Consider the following 19,354-nt stretch of genomic DNA (forward strand, 5'->3'; position numbering starts at 1 on the left):
CCTTGGGAGTGATGAAACCAGAACCTCACTGCCACTGCTATAACATATAATTTGAAGCATGGTTAAACATGGCAGGTTTACAGGCCAATCAACAGTCCTTAACCTGTCACACCCAACTATTTCAAGTTCTTGGAGTTCAGGGAAAACTTCATCATCTTCAACTTCAATTGAACACCATTCTTCTCAGGCTGGCATATCATAGAAACTTAAAAATTCCAGTGATGCAAATGCCTTTCTCACAGAATTAGAACCATTAATCCCATAAATTCTGTATCCATAGTGATCACTCCACAAAGTCCATTAATATACAGAGTTTTTAGGGAGGGTATTTGTCCAAGTGGTGGCAAGCACTAGCAATATTTACACTTGTCAAGTCTTATATAGACTGTGTTGCAGAATGATACATCACCTAACCACTTAGGGAATGAAGTACCCCCATATCCATTTATGTAAAGCATTTTCAAATTTGTGTGAGGCAATAGATTTTCAAGTACTTCTTTGTCATCAGTTGAATCATTAGACTTGCCATTCTAGTTCAAACACAATGCCTCAAGATTGTTTTTGTCCATCAACTTGGCTTCCAATGCATCCTTACCACTTGGGACATTCTGTAAATTTCTAAGGTGAAGTTCTCCATGGAGAGCTGAAAGCTCCCTCAACTCTCCTATCTTGGTCTTATTATCTTTTCCCACAACAAAATATCTCAACACCTGGAGACTCTTCAATTTACTTAATTGTATTGGCATCTCTACTAAATTAAAACAATAACTGATATCAAGATGCCTCAAGTCAGAAGATTAAGGAAGAGAAGATGCTTTAGTTCACCAATTGATTCAATTAACTGCCTCAAATTTTTACAACCAAACAATGATAATACTCTCAAACACCTCAACTTCAAAATTACGTTGTTCACTACTTCATTGAATAAGTTGCGAAATGAATATTTGTCTAATGGTAAAAGTGTGCGCAAATGAGTTGATTCAGTAATCGTGCCAAATATCTGTGAGGAAACAATTGATCCAACACCTAGATGACGCATCCTCTTCGTCTCTTCATTTGAGTTCCAATCTTCTATTGTAAAACAATATTCCCCGGATACATATCTCGCTAAATCATGGACAAGATCATGCATCAAAAAGAAAGATTTTTCTACTTTAAATGAGTGTTTCCAGAAAGATACTCTAACTTAACTTGATCTTTGGAAAAATGATGTTGACACTAACTCGTTAAAATATTCATCACCTATATCTTCCATTCTCTAATCTCTTTTTGATTGATGCAAAAGATTTTCTGCCATCCACAATAAAACCAATTCATGCTTCTGGAATGCATAGTCCTCGGGGAATATTGAACAAAAAGAAAAACATCGATTTAGGTGTGATGGAAGGTAGTTGTAACTTAACAACAAAGCTGGTAGAATTTTAGTCTCTTTATATGAGAAATCCTAAATCTCACTCTTTAATACTCTTTTCCACTCATTGATATCTTCTTTGGAGCATAAGAGGCCTCCAAGTGATTTTGCAGCTAAGGGCAAGCCATTGCATTTCTTGACAATTCCTCTACCAATTTTTTCCAGGACTTGACATATACCAGAATCTCTAATTTTGTCAAACGCATGCTTTTCAAACAGTTTCCAGCAATCTTCATCTTTCAAGTGCGCAAGATGATAATGAGCTGGAATAGTACCCGTGATGTCTGCAACTTTTTTGTTGCGTGTTGTGACAATAATCTTACTTCCTTGAGCCCCATAATTAAATGGTGAACTCATTTTCTTCCAATCAGTATAATCCTCATTCCACACATCATCTAAAACAATTAAGAATTTTTTTCCGGTTAGCCCCTCTTTCAACCTAGTTTGAAGCAAATCCAAGTTGGTTTCATCATAACAATGAGAGTGAGACTTAGTTACAGCACAGAGAACTGTTTTTGTTACCCTGCAAATATCAAACTCTTCAGAAACATAAACCCATGATTTGATGTTAAAGTGCTTCTCAACTGTGTGATCGTTATACACTGATTGAGCGAGGGTCGTTTTGCCAATGCCACCCATGCCTACAATTGGAATCACAGAGACCTTATTCCTACCTTCATGATCATCTGTAAGCAACAACTTGATTATGGCCTCCATATCAACATCTCTATCATAGACCTCAGATTCTTCTATCAAAGATGTGGTTGGTGGTCTTGGTGATGGTTTTTCGTCAACACCCTTTATAAGACCAAGCACATATAGTCGTTCTTCAAGAAATTTTAACCTTTTAAGAATCTCCTCCAGCTTCTTCTTCATATCTTGATTATATGAATGGATAGAAATGGAAATAGAATGTTTAAATAACTTACTTGCTTTGGACGATTTTGTTGATTCAGCTTTTAAGTTACACTGCAGAGCATGAGTTTCAATCTCATCCAACAGATCATCTGCATCGTAGGAAGCACTTTCAAGCTCATCCAGCCACTGCTTGATGTTTGGTTTGGTGTTTTGCTTCAACTCGGCATCATCGAGCACAGAATTAACAGCTGATAGGAGTCTTCAAATTGTTGATGAGCTGATCACTGATTTTCTTTCCCCGCAGGTAGTCCACCACCTCACGACGAGCCAGCCTATCGAACACCACCCGAAGGGTAGCAGAAAGAAGAGCTCCACCCACCAATGCAACAGCCATGTTTTGATCAGAATTTGCAATCCACATAGAGATTGATCAAAGAAATCAAATGGCAATGGAGAGAACCAGTAGCACTCGGTTTGGTAGTTGAAAGTCAACGTATTGAGTTCCTTTCAGTTTGTCGCTTTACTTCATACACAAGAAATGGTGGGTGGATTTCGGAGCAGCTTATTGGTTGGATATGTCATTGTGGTGGACCTCACATGGTGAATAGGTTCTAATAAAACATAAAGAAACACAATTATTAGAAGGAAACTTTCAACTTGTATTAATCTATTGATCCAAAATAAATTTTTAAACTTTGGATTTCTTCTAAATTTTTTCTGTTTTATATTAATATCTTAGTAAAAGGTGATATGTGATATGATGACCATAATATGAAACTACTAATTTGGCCATTACAGAAGAGAAAAAAAAAAAAATAGTAAAGATTCACCATTTTGATCCTTGGGGTCTTTTAAATGTAAATATCAACGGGAGAATCACACAAAAAGAAATCTGGTGGAAAACTGTTTTCTTGTTTCAAAAATTGTTACATAATAAAATAAATTCTATTTTTTAATTCAGAAAAATAGTCCTTTAGTACATTACACAACATGCTCCCAGATTCCAAAGTTAGAAACCACCCAAAAAAATAAAAAATAAAAAATAAAAAATAAAAAAAAGGTTCATACATAGCGTTTAAAATTCTGCTAAGGTTGCTTACAAATATGTATTTATTGGATACTGAGAAAGACAAACAGAAGTTGAAAATTTTGGTGTAAGAAACTAAAAATTTCTCTTTGCAGGCGTGGCAATAATTGTAGGTCCTATACTGTGGGCCTCGGGAAGTTTCACCTAACTTTCCTCATATAGGACAAAAAGGCGTGGTCAATGTCTCAACATTTTCATGCTCAGAAAGGATATAATTTGTAGAGTAAATTGGTCTGTGCACTTCAGTTTGGAATAATCTAAAAAGAAGCTCCAAACACTACTTACATAAAAAGTTCAAAGTGAAGATTCATTTCATTTACAGAAAGAGAAAGCAGTCTGAGTATAGTTTCTGTAAGCTTATTTCTCAAATAAACCTTTTTTCTTCAAATGGACAATGGTCACCACACAAGTTCAAGCAGAAACGAAAATAAATAATCAAAACATGGGGGATTTAACTCCTCTCTGAGATCAGAAGTTGGATACTTTGAGCTGAGTTTTCAGAAGCACAAAAGACAAGGTATTTGGTACGTACTTTCCATACATATTAGAAAAAGCAATGGCCATTAGAGAAGAGAGAAAAAAAAAAAAGGCAAATTTCTACAGTGCTAATGGAGGTACTTGGTGCTTTGAGGACATCTATCTTAATCACCCTATAACTTTCAAGAGCCTTGCAATAGATTCCAAGATCAAGAAGGATTTTCTGGAGGATTTGGACAACTTCATGAATGGAAAGGAATACTACAACAAAACTGGGAAATCTTGCTAAAGAGGCTACTAGTTATATGGTCCAACAGGAACTGGCAAGGCAAGCTTGATAGCAGCCATATCCAATTGTCTTAAAGTTTGACATCTACAACTTAGATTCAACAGATATTCCAAGAGATTTCCATCCCAGATTTTTTGCTTATTTGGATGTCTAGCTGAGCATTAATTGTAATCATGGACTTAGATAACTCTAAAGTTACAAAACTAGGATTCACCAGATGATCAAATGCAAAGACAAAGCCAAATACAAGAAGATACAATGTCTGGACAGCTGAATTTCATAGATGGAATTTACTCATGCCGTGGAGAACAGAGAATGTGGAGCCAATGCAATCAGCTCAACGTAACACAGCAAACAGAGAAAAAGATGTTGCATACACAAAAATTTAGAGGATCAACAAGCATATTCTAGTTTGTTTTGAAAAAAAAAAAAAAGAATACATTCTTATTCATGTATATGTATATATATATATAATATAGGACTATCTAATACATTCTTATTCATGCATATATGTAAAACATATAGGATTATCCTGAATATTAAAAACCAAAGGTAACAACCATATCTATCAAAGTAAAACCTGAAGAGAAGTTTCCTGAAACCATCAAACACATTGAATTGTAAATCTTGAAAAGAAGGAAAAAAAATAACATATTAAAATGGCTTAGCAGAAGGAACATGTATGGCAGAAAAGTGAAGACATTTCATAGTTTCCAGCAAGACATAAGAGGAGTCACAAAGAGCAAGGAAGTATTTTACATCAAAATAAAAGGCAGAAGAGAGAGGGTAAAGGCAGAGCACTGAAGCAGAAACAGACACTCATATGTTTTTGCAAAGGAAGAAAGAAAAGAGAGTCTGTGTGCAGGTAAACTGTTTAGTATATTTAGCTTCTTCTTTCTTTCTTTTTTTAATTTTTTTTTTATTTGATACCAGAGATGGGAGGAGTTAAAATCCAGACCTTGGTCAGATAAAATAGTGAAAATCTTTATAATGAGTCTATGACAATGAAATCTTTACATAATATTTACACTAAAAGGGGTTAAAAGATACCAAAAATAAACTACCTACGGCAATGAGGCTGAGGCACATAACCCATCAAACGGGCTCAAGGTGATATAAATGGTGGGGAATGTGAGTAATCTTATTCCATTCTTTCCCTTTATCCCTCTCGCACCTTTCTTCCAAGATTGGACATTTATAATACTCAAAGAATCAAGAAAGGAAGGTGGTCTTTCTTCTGGCAGATTTCGTAATTGAGGGAATGACTTGATTCCTAGACATTGAAGAGAGGTGATTTGTTGAAGGCCCTTAATGTTCACCCTAAGAACAGTAAGAGTGGAAGGCAGCAAACCATCCTCGGGAAATGATTCCACACCAGCACCTACAAATCCATATGTAATTTTTAACTGTTTAAGAGCATGGAGTTTTTGCAAATTCCACTTTTTCTGCTTGCAATGCGTTTACAACAGTTTAAAACTTCAAGTTTAATTAGATTGGAGAAAAAAGCACCCTCAGGAAATGACTCCAGCTTTTGGCGAAATGAGATGTACAGGGTTTTCAAAGATGGAAAGAGGTTAAACATTTCCTTGGGCAGCACCTCTGGTTTCTTGCAAGCTCCACCGCAAAACCAGCCAAACTGGGGTCATGGAAACCAGTTTCAGGAAAAGATATGAAATTGGGGCAGTTCACAATTTGAAATGGGAATTCTAATTTCTCACATTCCTCGATTTATAGTTCTGCCAACGTAGTTGGCAGACATCCTACAGGCAAGGAACATTTGCTAATATGTAGCTTTTGAAGACAAGAAGTTTGGCTCTCTCTTAATGCTTCTACCAATGACTCTAGACCATGACATCCTTCAATTCTAAGTGGTTCAACTGTCTGTTGAGGTTCCTGCAGGTGTAGTTCTTCGCACTTGCCTAACTCCAAGTCTTGGATAGCTGAAGTCCTTGGGAGTGATGAAACTAGAAACTTGCTCCCTTCAATTATAAGCTTAGCTGAACATGGAAGGTTGTGAGGCAAATCAGCAGTATTTAGCCTACCACAGTTATATATTTCAATTTGCTGGAGCCTAGGGAAATCTTCACCATCTTCAACTTCAATTGAAGACCATTTTTCCCATGCTAACATCTCACTAAAACTTAAGAATAGCAGCCATAAAAATGGCTTTCTCATAGAATTAGATCCACTAAATGCGTAAAACTCAGCACCCACAGTCACCGCTTCAATTAAGCCCCATAAATATAAAGAGTTTTGAGGGAGGGTAGCTGTCCAAGTGGTGGTAAACAATTGCAGAACTTGCAGTTCTCAAGTCTTATAATTAATATCTTGCAGAATGAAGGATCCCCCAACCAATTTGGGAATGTTGTACCTCGGTATCCATAAATGGAAAGAATTTTCAAGTTTGTGGGACGCAATAGCTCTTCAAGTATTTCTCTATCATGTTTTGAATCATTAGTATGGCCTTTCCAAGACAAACACAATGCTTTCTCCATGGAGATCTGAAAGCTCTCTCAATTCTTGTATTTTGGTCCCATTATCTTTTCCCACAATGTAAGTACTCAACGTTTGGAGATTTGTCCGTTTACTTATTTAACTTGGCATCTCCATAACCTTATCACTGTCATTGATATGAAAACGTCGCAAGTTAATAGGATGATGCATAGCTTTAGAAAACTCAATGAGGTAATTATACCTACAAAAATTTAATACTTGAAGATTGTATAACATACTCACAGATTCTGGCAAACTTTTGATTGAAGTTCTAGAGAGGTCAAGGAAGTGAAGAAGCTTTAGTTATCCAATCAATTCAGACAATTGCTTCAAATTTTCCCAACCAAGCAATGATAATACTCTCAAGTACCTCAACTTCAATATGATATTATTCACTAATTCATTAGTTAAGTCGCAAAATGAATATTCAGATAATGGTAAAAAGGTAGGCAAGCAAGTTGCTTCAGAAATAAAACTAAACCTCTTCAAGGAAACAGACATGGAAACAACTAGATGACGCACCTTCATCATATCTTCCTTGGAGTTGCCCTTTTCAAATGTAAAACAATTTTCTTTGGATACATATTTGGCTAACTCATGAACAAGATTATGCACAACAAAACAAGATTCTTGTGCACTAGCCGATCTTTGAAAAAATGATCTAGACACCAACTCATTAAAAATTCATCCCCTATATCTTCCATTCTCTTATTTCTCCTTGCTTGTTGTAAAAGATTTTCTTTCATCCATAATAAGACCATTTGCTACCTTTAGAATTTGTAGTCCTTGGGGAATATTGAACATAAAGTAAAGCACTGCTTTAGGTGTGAACAAAGACAATGGTAACTTAACCTCAAAGCTGGTAGAATATTGTTTTCATTATCTGAGAAATCCCAAATCTCATTTACTGATATTCTTTTCCATTTACAACATCTAGTCTATAGCATAAGAGGCCTCCAAGTGTTTTCACAGCTAAGGGCAAGCCCTTGCACTTTTCAAAAAGTCTTCTACTAATTGTTACCAAGTCTGGATATGCATTTAAATCTTTGTTGTCAAATGCATGCTTGACAAACAGTTGCCAACAATCTCCAACAATCTTCATCTCTTAAGTGCTCAAGATAATAGATTGGAGCAATGCGCATGATATGTGTGACAGTTTCATTGCATGTTGTCACAAGAATCTTGCTTCCTTAAGCCCCATGTTTAAAAAGTCTACCCATGTACTCCCAATTGACATAATTTTCATTTGACATATCGTCTAAAACAATCAAGAATTTCCTTTCCATCAACCTCTCTTTCAATGTAGTTTGAAGTGAATCTAAATCTGTATGATCATAAGAATGATAGAGGTACTTAGTCACTGCACAAAGGATTGTTTTTGTTACCTTACAAATATCAAACTTATCAGAAACACAAACCCATGATTTGAGTTTAAATTGTTCGTCAACTTTGTCATCATTGTACACTGATTCAGTAAGGGTGGTTTTGCCAACACCAACCGTACTGACTCTTGGAATTACTGACACCCTATTGCTACCTTCCTCCGTTCTTCAACGAATTTCAACCTTTCAAGAACCAGCTCCTGCTTGTTCTTCACATCTCGTTCATTATTCAAATTGAAAGAAGTAGAGCTGAAGTTAAGTAACTTACCTGATTTTGTTCTTGATCAAACTTCCGCCTTGGATTGCAAAGCATGAGTTGCAGTCTCACCCAAGAGATCATCTGCATCATAAGAAACATCTTCAAGCTCGTCCAGCCACTGCCAGACATTTGGATTTGTGATTTGCTTCTCCTCTGCATCATCAAGCATGGCATCAACAGCCGATAGAACAGTCTTCAAATTGTTGATGAGCTTGTCACCGAGTTTCTTTCCTCTCAGGCAGTCTACCACATCACCACAAGCCAAACTATCAAACAGAACATCAAAGATAGCAGAAAGAAGAGTTCACCCACCAATCTGCAGCCATGTTTGTCTTCAGAATGAATTTGCATAGCAGGGAAAGATTGAAAACAGAAAGCAAATGGCAATGCAGAGAGAAAACCACTAGCATTTGATTTGCTATTACAACTCAACGGATTGATTGTTTTTTTCTTAGTTTTTGTGTCTTACTTATCATACTACAAATGGGTAGTTGGACTTTGTAATTCAATGGTTTGGATGGTCATCGTGGTGTACCTCAACTATTTGAAATCAACTTGCATTAGTTTATCGATTCAAAAACATAGTTTTTAATTTGTGTTTTGTGTTTGACATTCTACAACCATGATATATAGAGAACATGGAATGCACTAGCAAGTTACAAAACCGGGATTCAGCTAAGAATTTCGAACACAGAAACCAAAGATTCTCAACTCTCTCTTTGAAGACCTTCCAGCTTCCTTCACAGTGATAGTAACAGAATCCTCCATCATTCCAACTTGGAATGACAAAAATGCCTGCGGCTTCGGACCTTGCAGGAATCGTTTCGGATTCATATTTATCATTAACTTTTAGAAAAATATAAAATATAAGACCTTTTATTATTTGTTTTTTAAAGAAAATGGAGAAATTAAAAAAGAAGAGTGCATGAATCTTATAAATGGTCTCACGTTTGTTTAAAAAAATAAATAAATAAAATTTTTAACAAGTAAAAATTGAAACTCAGGATCCTTTTAGTTAAAAGAATGATCCTTTCAAATTTCCTTTAAAAGAAGAGAATCCAATAGAATACAAGGCCAAAGTAACTGATGGGCTTGGAGGATTCTTGATCCGACTCATTCTTCATTTTTTTATTTTAGTGTGACCAGCAGATGAGATTCAGCCTCATGGTTTTTGTAATTCTCTCATTTTAGAAACCTAAATATCTAGATGTTAATGAATACATATACCTTCAAGTTTTTGGCATTTTTCAAAACATTTATGTTATTATTTTTCCTTGTTTTTGTGAGAGTAAATTTTTTAATTAACCAAAGCGTGACTAATACTGCCTTTTTTTGCACTTACTATATATATGAAAAACAATTCTTAAAAAGTCATGCTTCTCTTGGTCCAATCCTTGTTTTGTTAAACATTATTTTCTATCATTTAATTATTGCAATGGATTCTCAAATCCGACTTGAAAAATTAGAAATTTGTTACCTCATACAATAGGGTAAGATGTGACATGCATTCCGAACCTGTAAGTCCTAATGAGTTAGTACCCCTCCTGGTTATGAAACGTAAAAAAGCCGCAAAATATATGTATTCGCTCATTCAAAAATTTGAAAGTGCTTTAGATGTTTTCAATTTTGATTCTTCACGAAAAAATAAAAAAGAATAAGAAAAAAAATACATAATTAAAAGAAGAAAAAAATTATATCATATACACTGCTTTTACAATTCTTGCATGAGCTTACATGCCAATACAAACATTTCAATATAGTAGATACATATGTGTATGTTGATTTGCTATGGTGGGCACTTGTGTATGTTGCTTTGCTATAATGGACACTTGTTTTCCATCATAATGTGAATGTTTAACATTAAATAATATGTTCTAAGATGTAGATTTGACCTAACATGTTAGGCATCCATATTATGATGGGAGATGGACACCCATTATAGCAAAATTATATGTGAACATGTTAGACATCCATATTATAATAGGAGATAGACATCCATTATAGCAAAATTATAAGTGCTTTTATCTATTGATTATATACTGAAAATGATAGGAAATTGAAAATTATAGTCTATGAAACTCGAAATTTCTTTTCCAATAATAATGGTCCTATAATTTGGACCTGAAGAAGTTTCTCTTTAATTTTTCTTATATTAGAGAAAAGATCAAGTCAATATCTCAACATTTCCTTGCTCAGAAAGGAAACAATTTTCAAAGTCAAGTAGTCAATGTCAGACCAGTTTGGAATAGTCTAAAAAGAACGTTCTAAAGTCTAAACACTAGTTATATAAAAACCTCCAAATGAGGATTCATTTTCAGAAAGAGAAAGCAGAACTAAGCATAGTTTCTGCAACTCCTTTCTCACACAAACAATTACAAAGAAAGACTTTTTCTTCAAAGCCTTTTTTTCAATCTACCTTGTCAAAATTCTGTCAACATCCAAACAAATGGCCAATAAAAATGTAATTCTTTCCACAGCAGCTTCTCTTGCTGCTTCAGCAACGCTTATCCAGAGCATTGTAAGAGATTTCTTACCCCACCAACTCTGCAACTTTCTCTTCTCCTTTGTTTGAATCCTTTCTCATTGTTTCTCTTCACGACTTACTGTTGTTGTAGAGGAATCTCAAGGCTATTCCATGAACCTAGTTTTTGAGGCAGCAGAAATCTACTTGGGCTCTAAACAAAACTCATCACAAAGAAGAGTTAAAGTGGGAAAGAGCGAGAAGGGAGCGAATTTAGCAGTTAACATAGATAGAAATGAAGAGGTTGTTGATGTTTTTAAGAATCTAGAATTCAAGTGGAGATTGATGACCACACAAGTTGAAGCATCAATGAATGTAAATCATCGCAGAATGGGGGATCTCAACTTCTCTCTGAGATCAGAAGTGAGACACTTTGAGCTGAGTTTTCACAGGAAGCACAAAGACAAGGCTTTTGGATCATACTTTCCATACATATTAGAAAAAGCAATGGTCATTAGAGAAGAGAGAAAAGCTGTGAATCTCTACAGTTCTAATGGAGCAAATTGGTGCTTTCAACAAGTCCTTCTCAATCACCCGACGAACTTGAAGACCCTTGCTATTGATTCCAATCTCAAAAAGGAATCGCTTGAGGATTTGGACAACTTCATGAATGGGAAGGAATATTACAAGAGGATTGGGAAACTTGGAAAAGAGGCTACTTGTTATATGGTCCACCAGGAACCGGCAAAACAAGCTTGATAGCAGCCATGTCAAATCACCTTAAGTTTGACATCTACAACTTGGATTTAACAAATATTCAAAACGATTCCCATCTCAGATTCTTTCTTCTCGGGATGTCTAGCCGAGCAGTAATTCTGGTAGAGGACATAGATTGCTCTTTCAAGTTAAAAAACTGGGATTTGCCAGAGGATCAAACGCAAACACAAGGAGATCATAGTGGTAAGGTAACACTGTCAGGACTGTTGAATTTTGTTGATGGATTTTATTCATGCTGTGGAGAAGGAAGAATCATGATATTTACGACCAACTACAAAGAAAGACTTGACCCAGCTTTGCTGAGACCTGGTAGAATGGACATGCATATTTGCTTGTCATACTGCAATGCTTCTGTTTTTGACCAGCTTGCATTTAACTATCTGGGGCTTCACCACCATCATCTGTTTGATGAGATCAAACAGTTGATAGAAGTGATCGAGGTCACTCCAGCAGAATTGGGTGGGAGTTGATGAAAAGTAGAGATCCTCAAGTCTCTCTTCAAGGCCTCCTCAGTTTCTTGAGTTCAACAGCAGTCAAGCTCTAACTGACTAAACTGTATTAGAAAAAATGTTTTGAGGAATTTTTTGAGTTCATAGCCCCTTGTTTAGGCTCATGGTATATGTAATTATTTGTTGTTAAATGGACATTGAATATAAATAGCTCTCCTTTCCAAACAGAAATGGACAATAGTAAGACTAAAGTTAAATCTTTTGCTGTTTTCTTTTCCTTTCCATAGAGAATGAAATCAATCAAGTTGTTAAATGGTTTGTCGGGTGATTCTTTTGCTGTTGACATTTAGTTTGTTTTTGATTGTTTAGTTTGTGAAACTATCTTTCTGGTTGTAATCATGTTTTTTACTTAAACTATTTTGTATTAGTTGGCCATGGTATGACTTTGCTTGTGGCAGTATGGTTAACGCAATATTAGGTGGAAATTAGGTGAACCATCTGTTTTACACTCTTTCTTTTTGTTTACTCTTTGAATACTAACAATGGTCAATTTAGATTTGTCAGAGTCATTCCTTGAAGGTGAAGAAAACAAATTTCAGGATGAATAATCCAAGAACACCACTTTGTCATCATTAATATATATATATATATATATACAATATACATGCTATGGTGTTTACTATTAACAATCAAGCCGAAGAGAAAGTGATTAATTCAGATATTTTGAGGTTTACTGTTTACCATCAAATTGTCCCCGAACAGAGAATCTCCAATCTGTTAATTTTGAGGTTTACATGCAATATCTTGCTATTACGCTTTGAAGGGGAAAAAAAGGCTTTTAGTTATTGCCAAAAGTAATATATCTTCTAAATCAAATGAGAAGTCACAAAGACATGCATTCTGATTAGTCTAGTGGTTTAGGCTGAGTCATCTACCATAAATATTTACCTAATGAAATGACATATAATCCACATTATTGGATTTTTTCATCAACTTCTTTGTTCTAAACTGATAGAATGTAACTTTAGAAGACAAATTACCTGATCAAATGGATTAGAATCCAAATGTTGGTTTTTGAAAGAGAATAATATGAAAGGTTCTATGCATTTTTTTGGAATCCTATATCTTCTACATACCTCTATATATATACACACATAGTAAGGCATAATTTTACAACTTCGTGATTAAAAGCTCTTTTTTTTTTCCAAAAATGCATAAATTCATTCAGAATTCTGCCACTAAAGCAAATTCCAGATGAAAAACACTTCTGTCCATAGCATCTTCTTTTGCTACTTTGACAATGTTTATCCAAAGCATTATATGGGATTTCTTTTCCTTAGAACTCCGGAATTTCCTCATTTCCTATCTAGAAAAGCTTTTTCACAATTTCTCTACCCAATTCACCATTGTTGTTGAAGAATTCCAAGAAACCAAGAGTTTGAATTAGTTGAAATCTACTTGGGTTTCATATCAAACCCCAAATTTCAAAGTGTTAAATGGGAAAGAGCGAAAAGGAAATGAATTTATCAGTTAACATACATAAGAATCAACAGGTTGCTGATGTTTTTCAAAGTGTAGAAATCAAGTGGAAATTGGTTGTTACAAGACTTGAATCATCATCAAGTACATATCATCAAAACATGGGAGAACTCAACTTGTCCCTATGATCGGAGCTGAGATCCTTTAAGTTTAGCTTTCACAAGAACCACAAAGACAAGGTGCGTAAATCATACTTTCAGTACCTAATAGAAAGCGCAATGGCCATTAGAGAAGGGAGAAAAACAGTGAATCTCTACAGTGCTAATCCAGGATATATATATTGGCACTATGATGAAGTCCATCTCAATCACCCAATGAACTTTAACACCCTTGCAATAGATTCTAAGCTCAAGAAGAAATTGCTGGACAATTTGGACAACTTCATGAATGGGCTCACATTTGTGAAAAAAAAAATAATAAAATGTTAACAAGGAAAAATTAAATTTGTTGATCCTGTTTAGTTAAAAGAATGATCCTTCATACTTTCCTTCACAAGAAGAGAATCTAACAGAATACAAGCTCAAAGTAAAAACTGGGTTTAAATGGGGAAAAAAAAAGTTAAACAATTGTTTTTTTGGATACAAATGATTAGAGATCAAAGATGATTTTTTGAGTAAATGACAAAAACGATTTTTTTTTTCAAAAATGCTAACATGATTAAAGATTTTTTCTTAGTCCATCTCAGGTTTTTTATTTTCTTTTTGATGTGACCAGCTGATGAGATTCAGCCTCACGGTTTTTGTAAATCTCTCAATTCAGTAAGCTAAATATTTGATGTGACTAGAGATTAACGAATACAAATAACTTCAAGTTTCAGGCATTTTTCAAAATATGGTAGTACTTTTCTTGCTTTTGTTTGAGTAACTATTTTCATTTACCAAAGCATGACCGATAATGCCTTCTTTTGCACTCATTATAATATGGAAAAAAAAAGTAAGCCTTGAAAAGTCAAGCTTCTCTTGGTTCAATCCATCTAATCTATGTCAAACATTATTTTCACTATCATTTAATTATCGAAATGGATTCTAAAATCCAACTTGAAAATCAAAAAGTTTTTGCCTCATACAATAATGCAAGATGTGAACGCATTCTGAATCAGTAAGTCCTAATAAGTTAATACCTCCCTTGGTTATGAAACGTAAAAAAAAAGCCACGTCGTATATTAATTCTTTCATTGAAATTTGAAAATGCTTTAGATCTTTTTAATTTTAATTGTTAAAAAAAAAAAAGTAAATATGCAGGTAAAAGAAAAAAATTGATATACACTGCTTTAACAATTCTTGTATAAGCTTTACATATCAATAAGATTTCAATACAGTATGTATGTATGTATGTATGTATTGATTAAATTACTGAGAATGACAAGAAGTTGGAAATTCTGGTCTAAGAACCTGGAAGGTTCTTTTCCAATAATAATGGTCCTATAATGTGGACCGGAAAGAAGTTTCTAATTAATTTTCCTAATATTGGAAAAAAGATTTGGTCAATTTTGCAATATTTCCTTGCTAAAAAAGGATATAATTTTCAAGAGTCAATTAGTCTATGCACACAAGTTTGGTATAGTCTAAAAAGAAAGAGAAAGAGAAAGCTAGACATTAGTCATATAAAAACCTCCAAAATTAGAATTCATTGGTAGAAAGAGAAAGCAGAACTCAGTTTAGTTTCTGCAACTCCTTTCTCACACAAACAATTACAAAGAAAGCCTTTGTCTTCAAAGCCCTATTTTTTTTTTTCCGACTGCTTTGTCTAATTTCTGCCATCATCCAAAACAAATGGCCAATGCAAAAGCAATTCTTTCTACAGTAGCCTCTCTTGCTGCTTCAGCAATGCTTATCCAGAGCATTGTAAGAGATTTTTTGCCCCACGAACTCCACAATTTTCTTTTCTCCTCTGTTCAAAGCCTTTCTCAGAGTTTCTCTTTGCAACTTCCTGTTGTCATAGAGGAATTTCAAGGCTATTCCATGAACCAAGTTTTTGAGGCAGCATAAATCTACTTGGGTTCTAAAACAAACTCATCAGTAAGAGGAGTTAAAGTAGGAAAAAGAGAGAAGGAAGCAAATTTCACAGTAAACATAGATAGAAATGAAGAGATTCTTGATGTTTTCAAGAATGTAGAATTCAAGTGGAGATTGTTCACCATACAAGTTGAAGCATCAATGGAGGATAATCATCACAACATGGGTTGAGATCAGAAGTGAGACACTCTGAACTTAGTTTTCAGGAGAAGCACAAAGACAAGGCATTTGGATCATACTTACCATATGTATTAGAAAAAGTAATGGCCATTAGAGATGAGAGAAAAACACTGAATCTCTACAATGCTGATGGAGCAAGTTGGTGTTTTGAAGAAGTATATCTCAGCCACCCAATGAACTTCAAGACACTTGCATTAGATTCCAAGCTAAAGAAGGAATTGCTTGAGGATCTGGACAACTTCATGAATGGGAAGGAATACAACAAGAGAATTGGGAAAGCATGGAAAAGAGGCTACTTGTTATGTGGTCCACCAGTAACTGGCTAGACAAACTTAATAGCGGCCATGTCAAATCACCTTAAGTTTGACATCTACAACTTGATTTTAATAGATATTCAAAATGATTCCCATCTTAAATTTTTTCTTCTTACAATGTCTAGCTGAGCAGTAATTGTGATCGAGGACATAGATTCCTCTATCAAGTTACAAAACTAGCATTCGCCAGAGGATCAAACACAAACACAAGGAGATCATAATGGTAAGGTAACACTGTCAGGACTGTTGAATTTTGTTGATGGACTTTATTCATGCTGTGGAGAAGGGAGAATCTTGATATCCACAACCAACTAGAGAGAAAGACTCAACCTAGCTCTGTTGAGAACTGGTAGAATGGACATGCATATTTGCTTGTTATATTGAAATGCTTCTATTTTTCACCAGCTTGCAGTTAACTCACTAGGGCTTGACCATCATTATCTGTTTGATGAGATCAAATGGTTGATAGAAGAGATCGAGGTAACTCCAGCAGAAGTGGGTAAGGAGTTGATGAAAAGCAGAGATCCTCATGTCTCTCTTCAAGGTCTTCGTTAGCTTTCTTCACAGTAAGAAAATCCAACAGAATCCAAACTCAAAATGAATAAACTGTAAAATAAATAAAAATAAATGAATAAACAATCATGTTTAAGGAATTTTTTTAGTCCATGGCCCTGGTTTAGGCTCATGGTTTTTGTAATTCTTTTCATTCTGTAAAGGTAAGTTGACTAGACATTGAATTTAAATGGATTACTTTCCAAAGAGAAATGGACAATAGTAAGAGTGAAGCTAATCATTTTGCTATTTTATTTTCCTTTACAAAGAGAGTGAAATTAATTAAGTTGTATAATGGTCAATTTAGTATTGTCATAGACATTCCTTAAAGAGGAAGAAAACAAATTTCAAATTAAATAATCTAAAGAATACCACTTTTTAAGATTAGGGGCATGCCATCTACCATTGGGATTAGATATGAAATTGGTGCATTCCATGATGCCAAGATAAGATAGAGATTTTAGGTTGTGACATTAGGCTAATGAGACTGAGAGAGATTCTAGTTCTTCACACTCTTGAAGACAGAGACTGTCAAGGTTGGGAAAGAAATCCAGAGGGAAGGATACCAGTGAACCACCACAACTCCTTATGAAAACACGGTGAAGGGGCAAGGTTTTGAGTGAGTTTTCTTGGTGCCTTGGGAATTCTAATTTCTCACAGTTCTTGATTTTTAGCTATGTCAGGGTAGTAGGTAGACATCCCGTTGGCAATGTAGTTGGGGATGAGCAATTGTGGATATGTAGACATTGAAGATTATGATGACTACCACTTTGGCTTTTCTTTAATATCTTCATCAATGATTCTACACCATTACATCCTCCAACTTTAATTGATTGCACTATTTCTGACAACTCTTCTAGCTTCAGCTTTTCACACTTGCCTAACTTCAACATAAGGAGAGCTGGAGTCCTTGGAAATGACGAAACAATACCCACACTACTTCCTTTAATTATAAGCTTTGTTAAACATGGTAGTTTTCTAGGCCAATCAATTGTCGTTAGCCCATCATAGTTAACTGTTTGGAGTTCTCACAGCTTATGGAAAACTTCGCCACCTTCTTCAACTTCAATGGAAGACCATTTTTTCCATGCTGACATATTACTGAAACTTAAAGATTCTTGTTGTTTTTGTGACTCTAAATCAATGGTGAATATGAGGAGTTGATAGGATGATGTTTGGTGATGAAGTGAAAAGGAAAAAAGCAAGAGAAGAGAAGGAAAAAAAATAAAAAATAAAAACCCAAAATTACAATTTTGCCCCTCTTTATTGATATGTTAGCTTAGAAATTCGAGCCAGAACAGATGAGGGGTTTTTACTTGTTTTAGAGATAGAAACAGCGGGTTCTTCAAAATCCCATCAATGGTGCCATGCTCTTGGTGATCAGGCTTGTAATCTCTACAAGATAATGAAAATCATCATCTCCTTGCTTGCCCGTGGATGTAGATCACCTTGATCGAACCAGGTAAAAACATTTGTATGTTTTTCTCTCTCTCTCCTCTTATATTTATGTGCTTGTCTCTTTCTCTCTCTAGATTTTTCATATGAGTTTGTTCTGAAATCTTCTATTTCATCTATATTTGCTTGCTTGTGGACTTTTGTGGGTTGTGTGCTGCTTGTGGATATATATATTGCTTGTTATACACAGGTTGAATCTCTACAAATTGGTATCAGAGCCTAGGTTGGTGAAAATCTAGGGATTGGAGTTTGGAGATTTGGGGCTTTTGTGTAGCTTGTTGTTGTTGGCTCTTGTGGTGGAATTGGAGATTCCCTTCGTTGAAGCTAGGTTGATTATAGTGTTCCCAAGCAAATTTGACCATGTCTACTAAGTTTGAGGTGGAGAAATTCACGGGCTCAAATGATTTTGGCCTTTGGAAGATGAAAATGAAGGCGGTATTAGTCAAGGAAGGGTGAGATGTGGCTTTAAGAGGTGAGGAGAACTTACCGGAAACAATGGATGTTAGAGAGAGGAAAGAATTATTGAAAAAGACAAATAGTTCAATAATTTCTTGGTCTTGGAGACAAGGTGTTGAGAGAGGTGTCGAAGGAAACAACGGCGGCAGATGTTTGGAGAGTTTTGGAAGAGAGGTACATGGCTAAGTCGGTACCGAACCGCATCAATTTGAAGCAATGACTATATGGTTTCAAAATGAAAGAGGGAAGGTCTTTGAGTGATAATCTTGATGACTTCACTAAGTTGATTAAAGACATGGAGAATATGCAAATCTCAATTGAGGGTGAGGACTAAGCGGTGATTTTGCTTAATTCTTTACCTCGAGGAAACGAGCACTTTGTGGATACTCTCAAGTATGGAAGACAAACCTTGGATGTGAAGGAAGTTATAGCGAAAATAGTTGCTAAGGATGCAGAGAAGAGCTTGAGTGGCAAGAGTAGTGATGGGTTGGGGCTCACGGTGAGAGGTAGAACCTCGGATCGGCCTAGTGGTAGAAATTAGCGGGGTAAAAGTCGGGGTAGATCGAAATCAAGGGACAAAATGAGATGTTTCCATTGTAATCAATTGGGGCATTTCAAGAAGGATTGTCTGGAGAGGCTTGGAAAGGGGAAGGAGAAGCATTCCGATGGAGATGCAAGTGTTGCCTTGGAAGGTTATGAAAGCTCCGAAGTATTGCTTGTAACCAACCGAGACAAGGGTGTTGAATGGATTCTTGACTCGGGTTGTACTTTCCATATGAGTCCAATAAAGAGTTATTTTAATACATTTGAGGAACTAGATGGAGGATGTGTTCTCATGGGGAACAATGTGGTTTGCAATGTTAAGGGGATTGGTACGATAAAGTTGAAGCTTCATGATGG

The 19,354-nt window shown here is 35.3% G+C and overlaps 3 protein-coding genes across 3 annotated transcripts; 2 read left to right on the forward strand and 1 right to left on the reverse strand.

Annotated features, from left to right (window-relative positions):
- Positions 1-1,444: 1,444 nt before the first annotated feature.
- On the reverse strand, positions 1,445-2,663 carry LOC132800240 (putative disease resistance RPP13-like protein 1). The gene is made up of 3 exons (XM_060813500.1): positions 2,516-2,663; positions 2,341-2,418; positions 1,445-2,289 (listed from the first exon to the last, which is right to left on the reverse strand). Exons 1-3 carry the CDS (start codon positions 2,661-2,663, stop codon positions 1,445-1,447), a joined length of 1,071 nt encoding a protein of 356 aa, XP_060669483.1.
- An 8,228-nt stretch (positions 2,664-10,891) lies between these two features.
- Positions 10,892-11,476, forward strand: LOC132800241 (protein HYPER-SENSITIVITY-RELATED 4-like). The gene has a single exon (XM_060813501.1). The coding sequence runs from the start codon at positions 10,892-10,894 to the stop codon at positions 11,474-11,476; it is 585 nt and encodes a 194-aa protein (XP_060669484.1).
- Positions 11,477-11,484: 8 nt separating this feature from the next.
- On the forward strand, positions 11,485-11,964 carry LOC132800242 (AAA-ATPase At3g50940-like). Its single transcript, XM_060813502.1, has one exon. It carries the CDS (start codon positions 11,485-11,487, stop codon positions 11,962-11,964), a length of 480 nt encoding a protein of 159 aa, XP_060669485.1.
- Positions 11,965-19,354: the final 7,390 nt, after the last annotated feature.

Source organism: Ziziphus jujuba, chromosome 12 (assembly GCF_031755915.1).
Source record: "Ziziphus jujuba cultivar Dongzao chromosome 12, ASM3175591v1".
Lineage (NCBI taxonomy): Eukaryota > Viridiplantae > Streptophyta > Magnoliopsida > Rosales > Rhamnaceae > Ziziphus > Ziziphus jujuba.

Excerpts from the sequence above, each read along its gene's own strand:
- LOC132800240 (XM_060813500.1), bottom strand. The coding sequence starts at position 2,663 with ATGGCTGTTGCATTGGTGGGTGGAGCTCTTCTTTCTGCTACCCTTCGG. Across the intron at positions 2,419-2,515 it reads TTTGAAGACTCCTATCAGCT|ATGATCTGTTGGATGAGATT; the intron begins GTTAATTCTGTG and ends CCTACGATGCAG. Across the intron at positions 2,290-2,340 it reads AACAAAATCGTCCAAAGCAA|ATATGAAGAAGAAGCTGGAG; the intron begins GTAAGTTATTTA and ends CATATAATCAAG.
- LOC132800242 (XM_060813502.1), top strand. The coding sequence starts at position 11,485 with ATGTCAAATCACCTTAAGTTTGACATCTACAACTTGGATTTAACAAAT.
- LOC132800241 (XM_060813501.1), top strand. The coding sequence starts at position 10,892 with ATGAACCTAGTTTTTGAGGCAGCAGAAATCTACTTGGGCTCTAAACAA.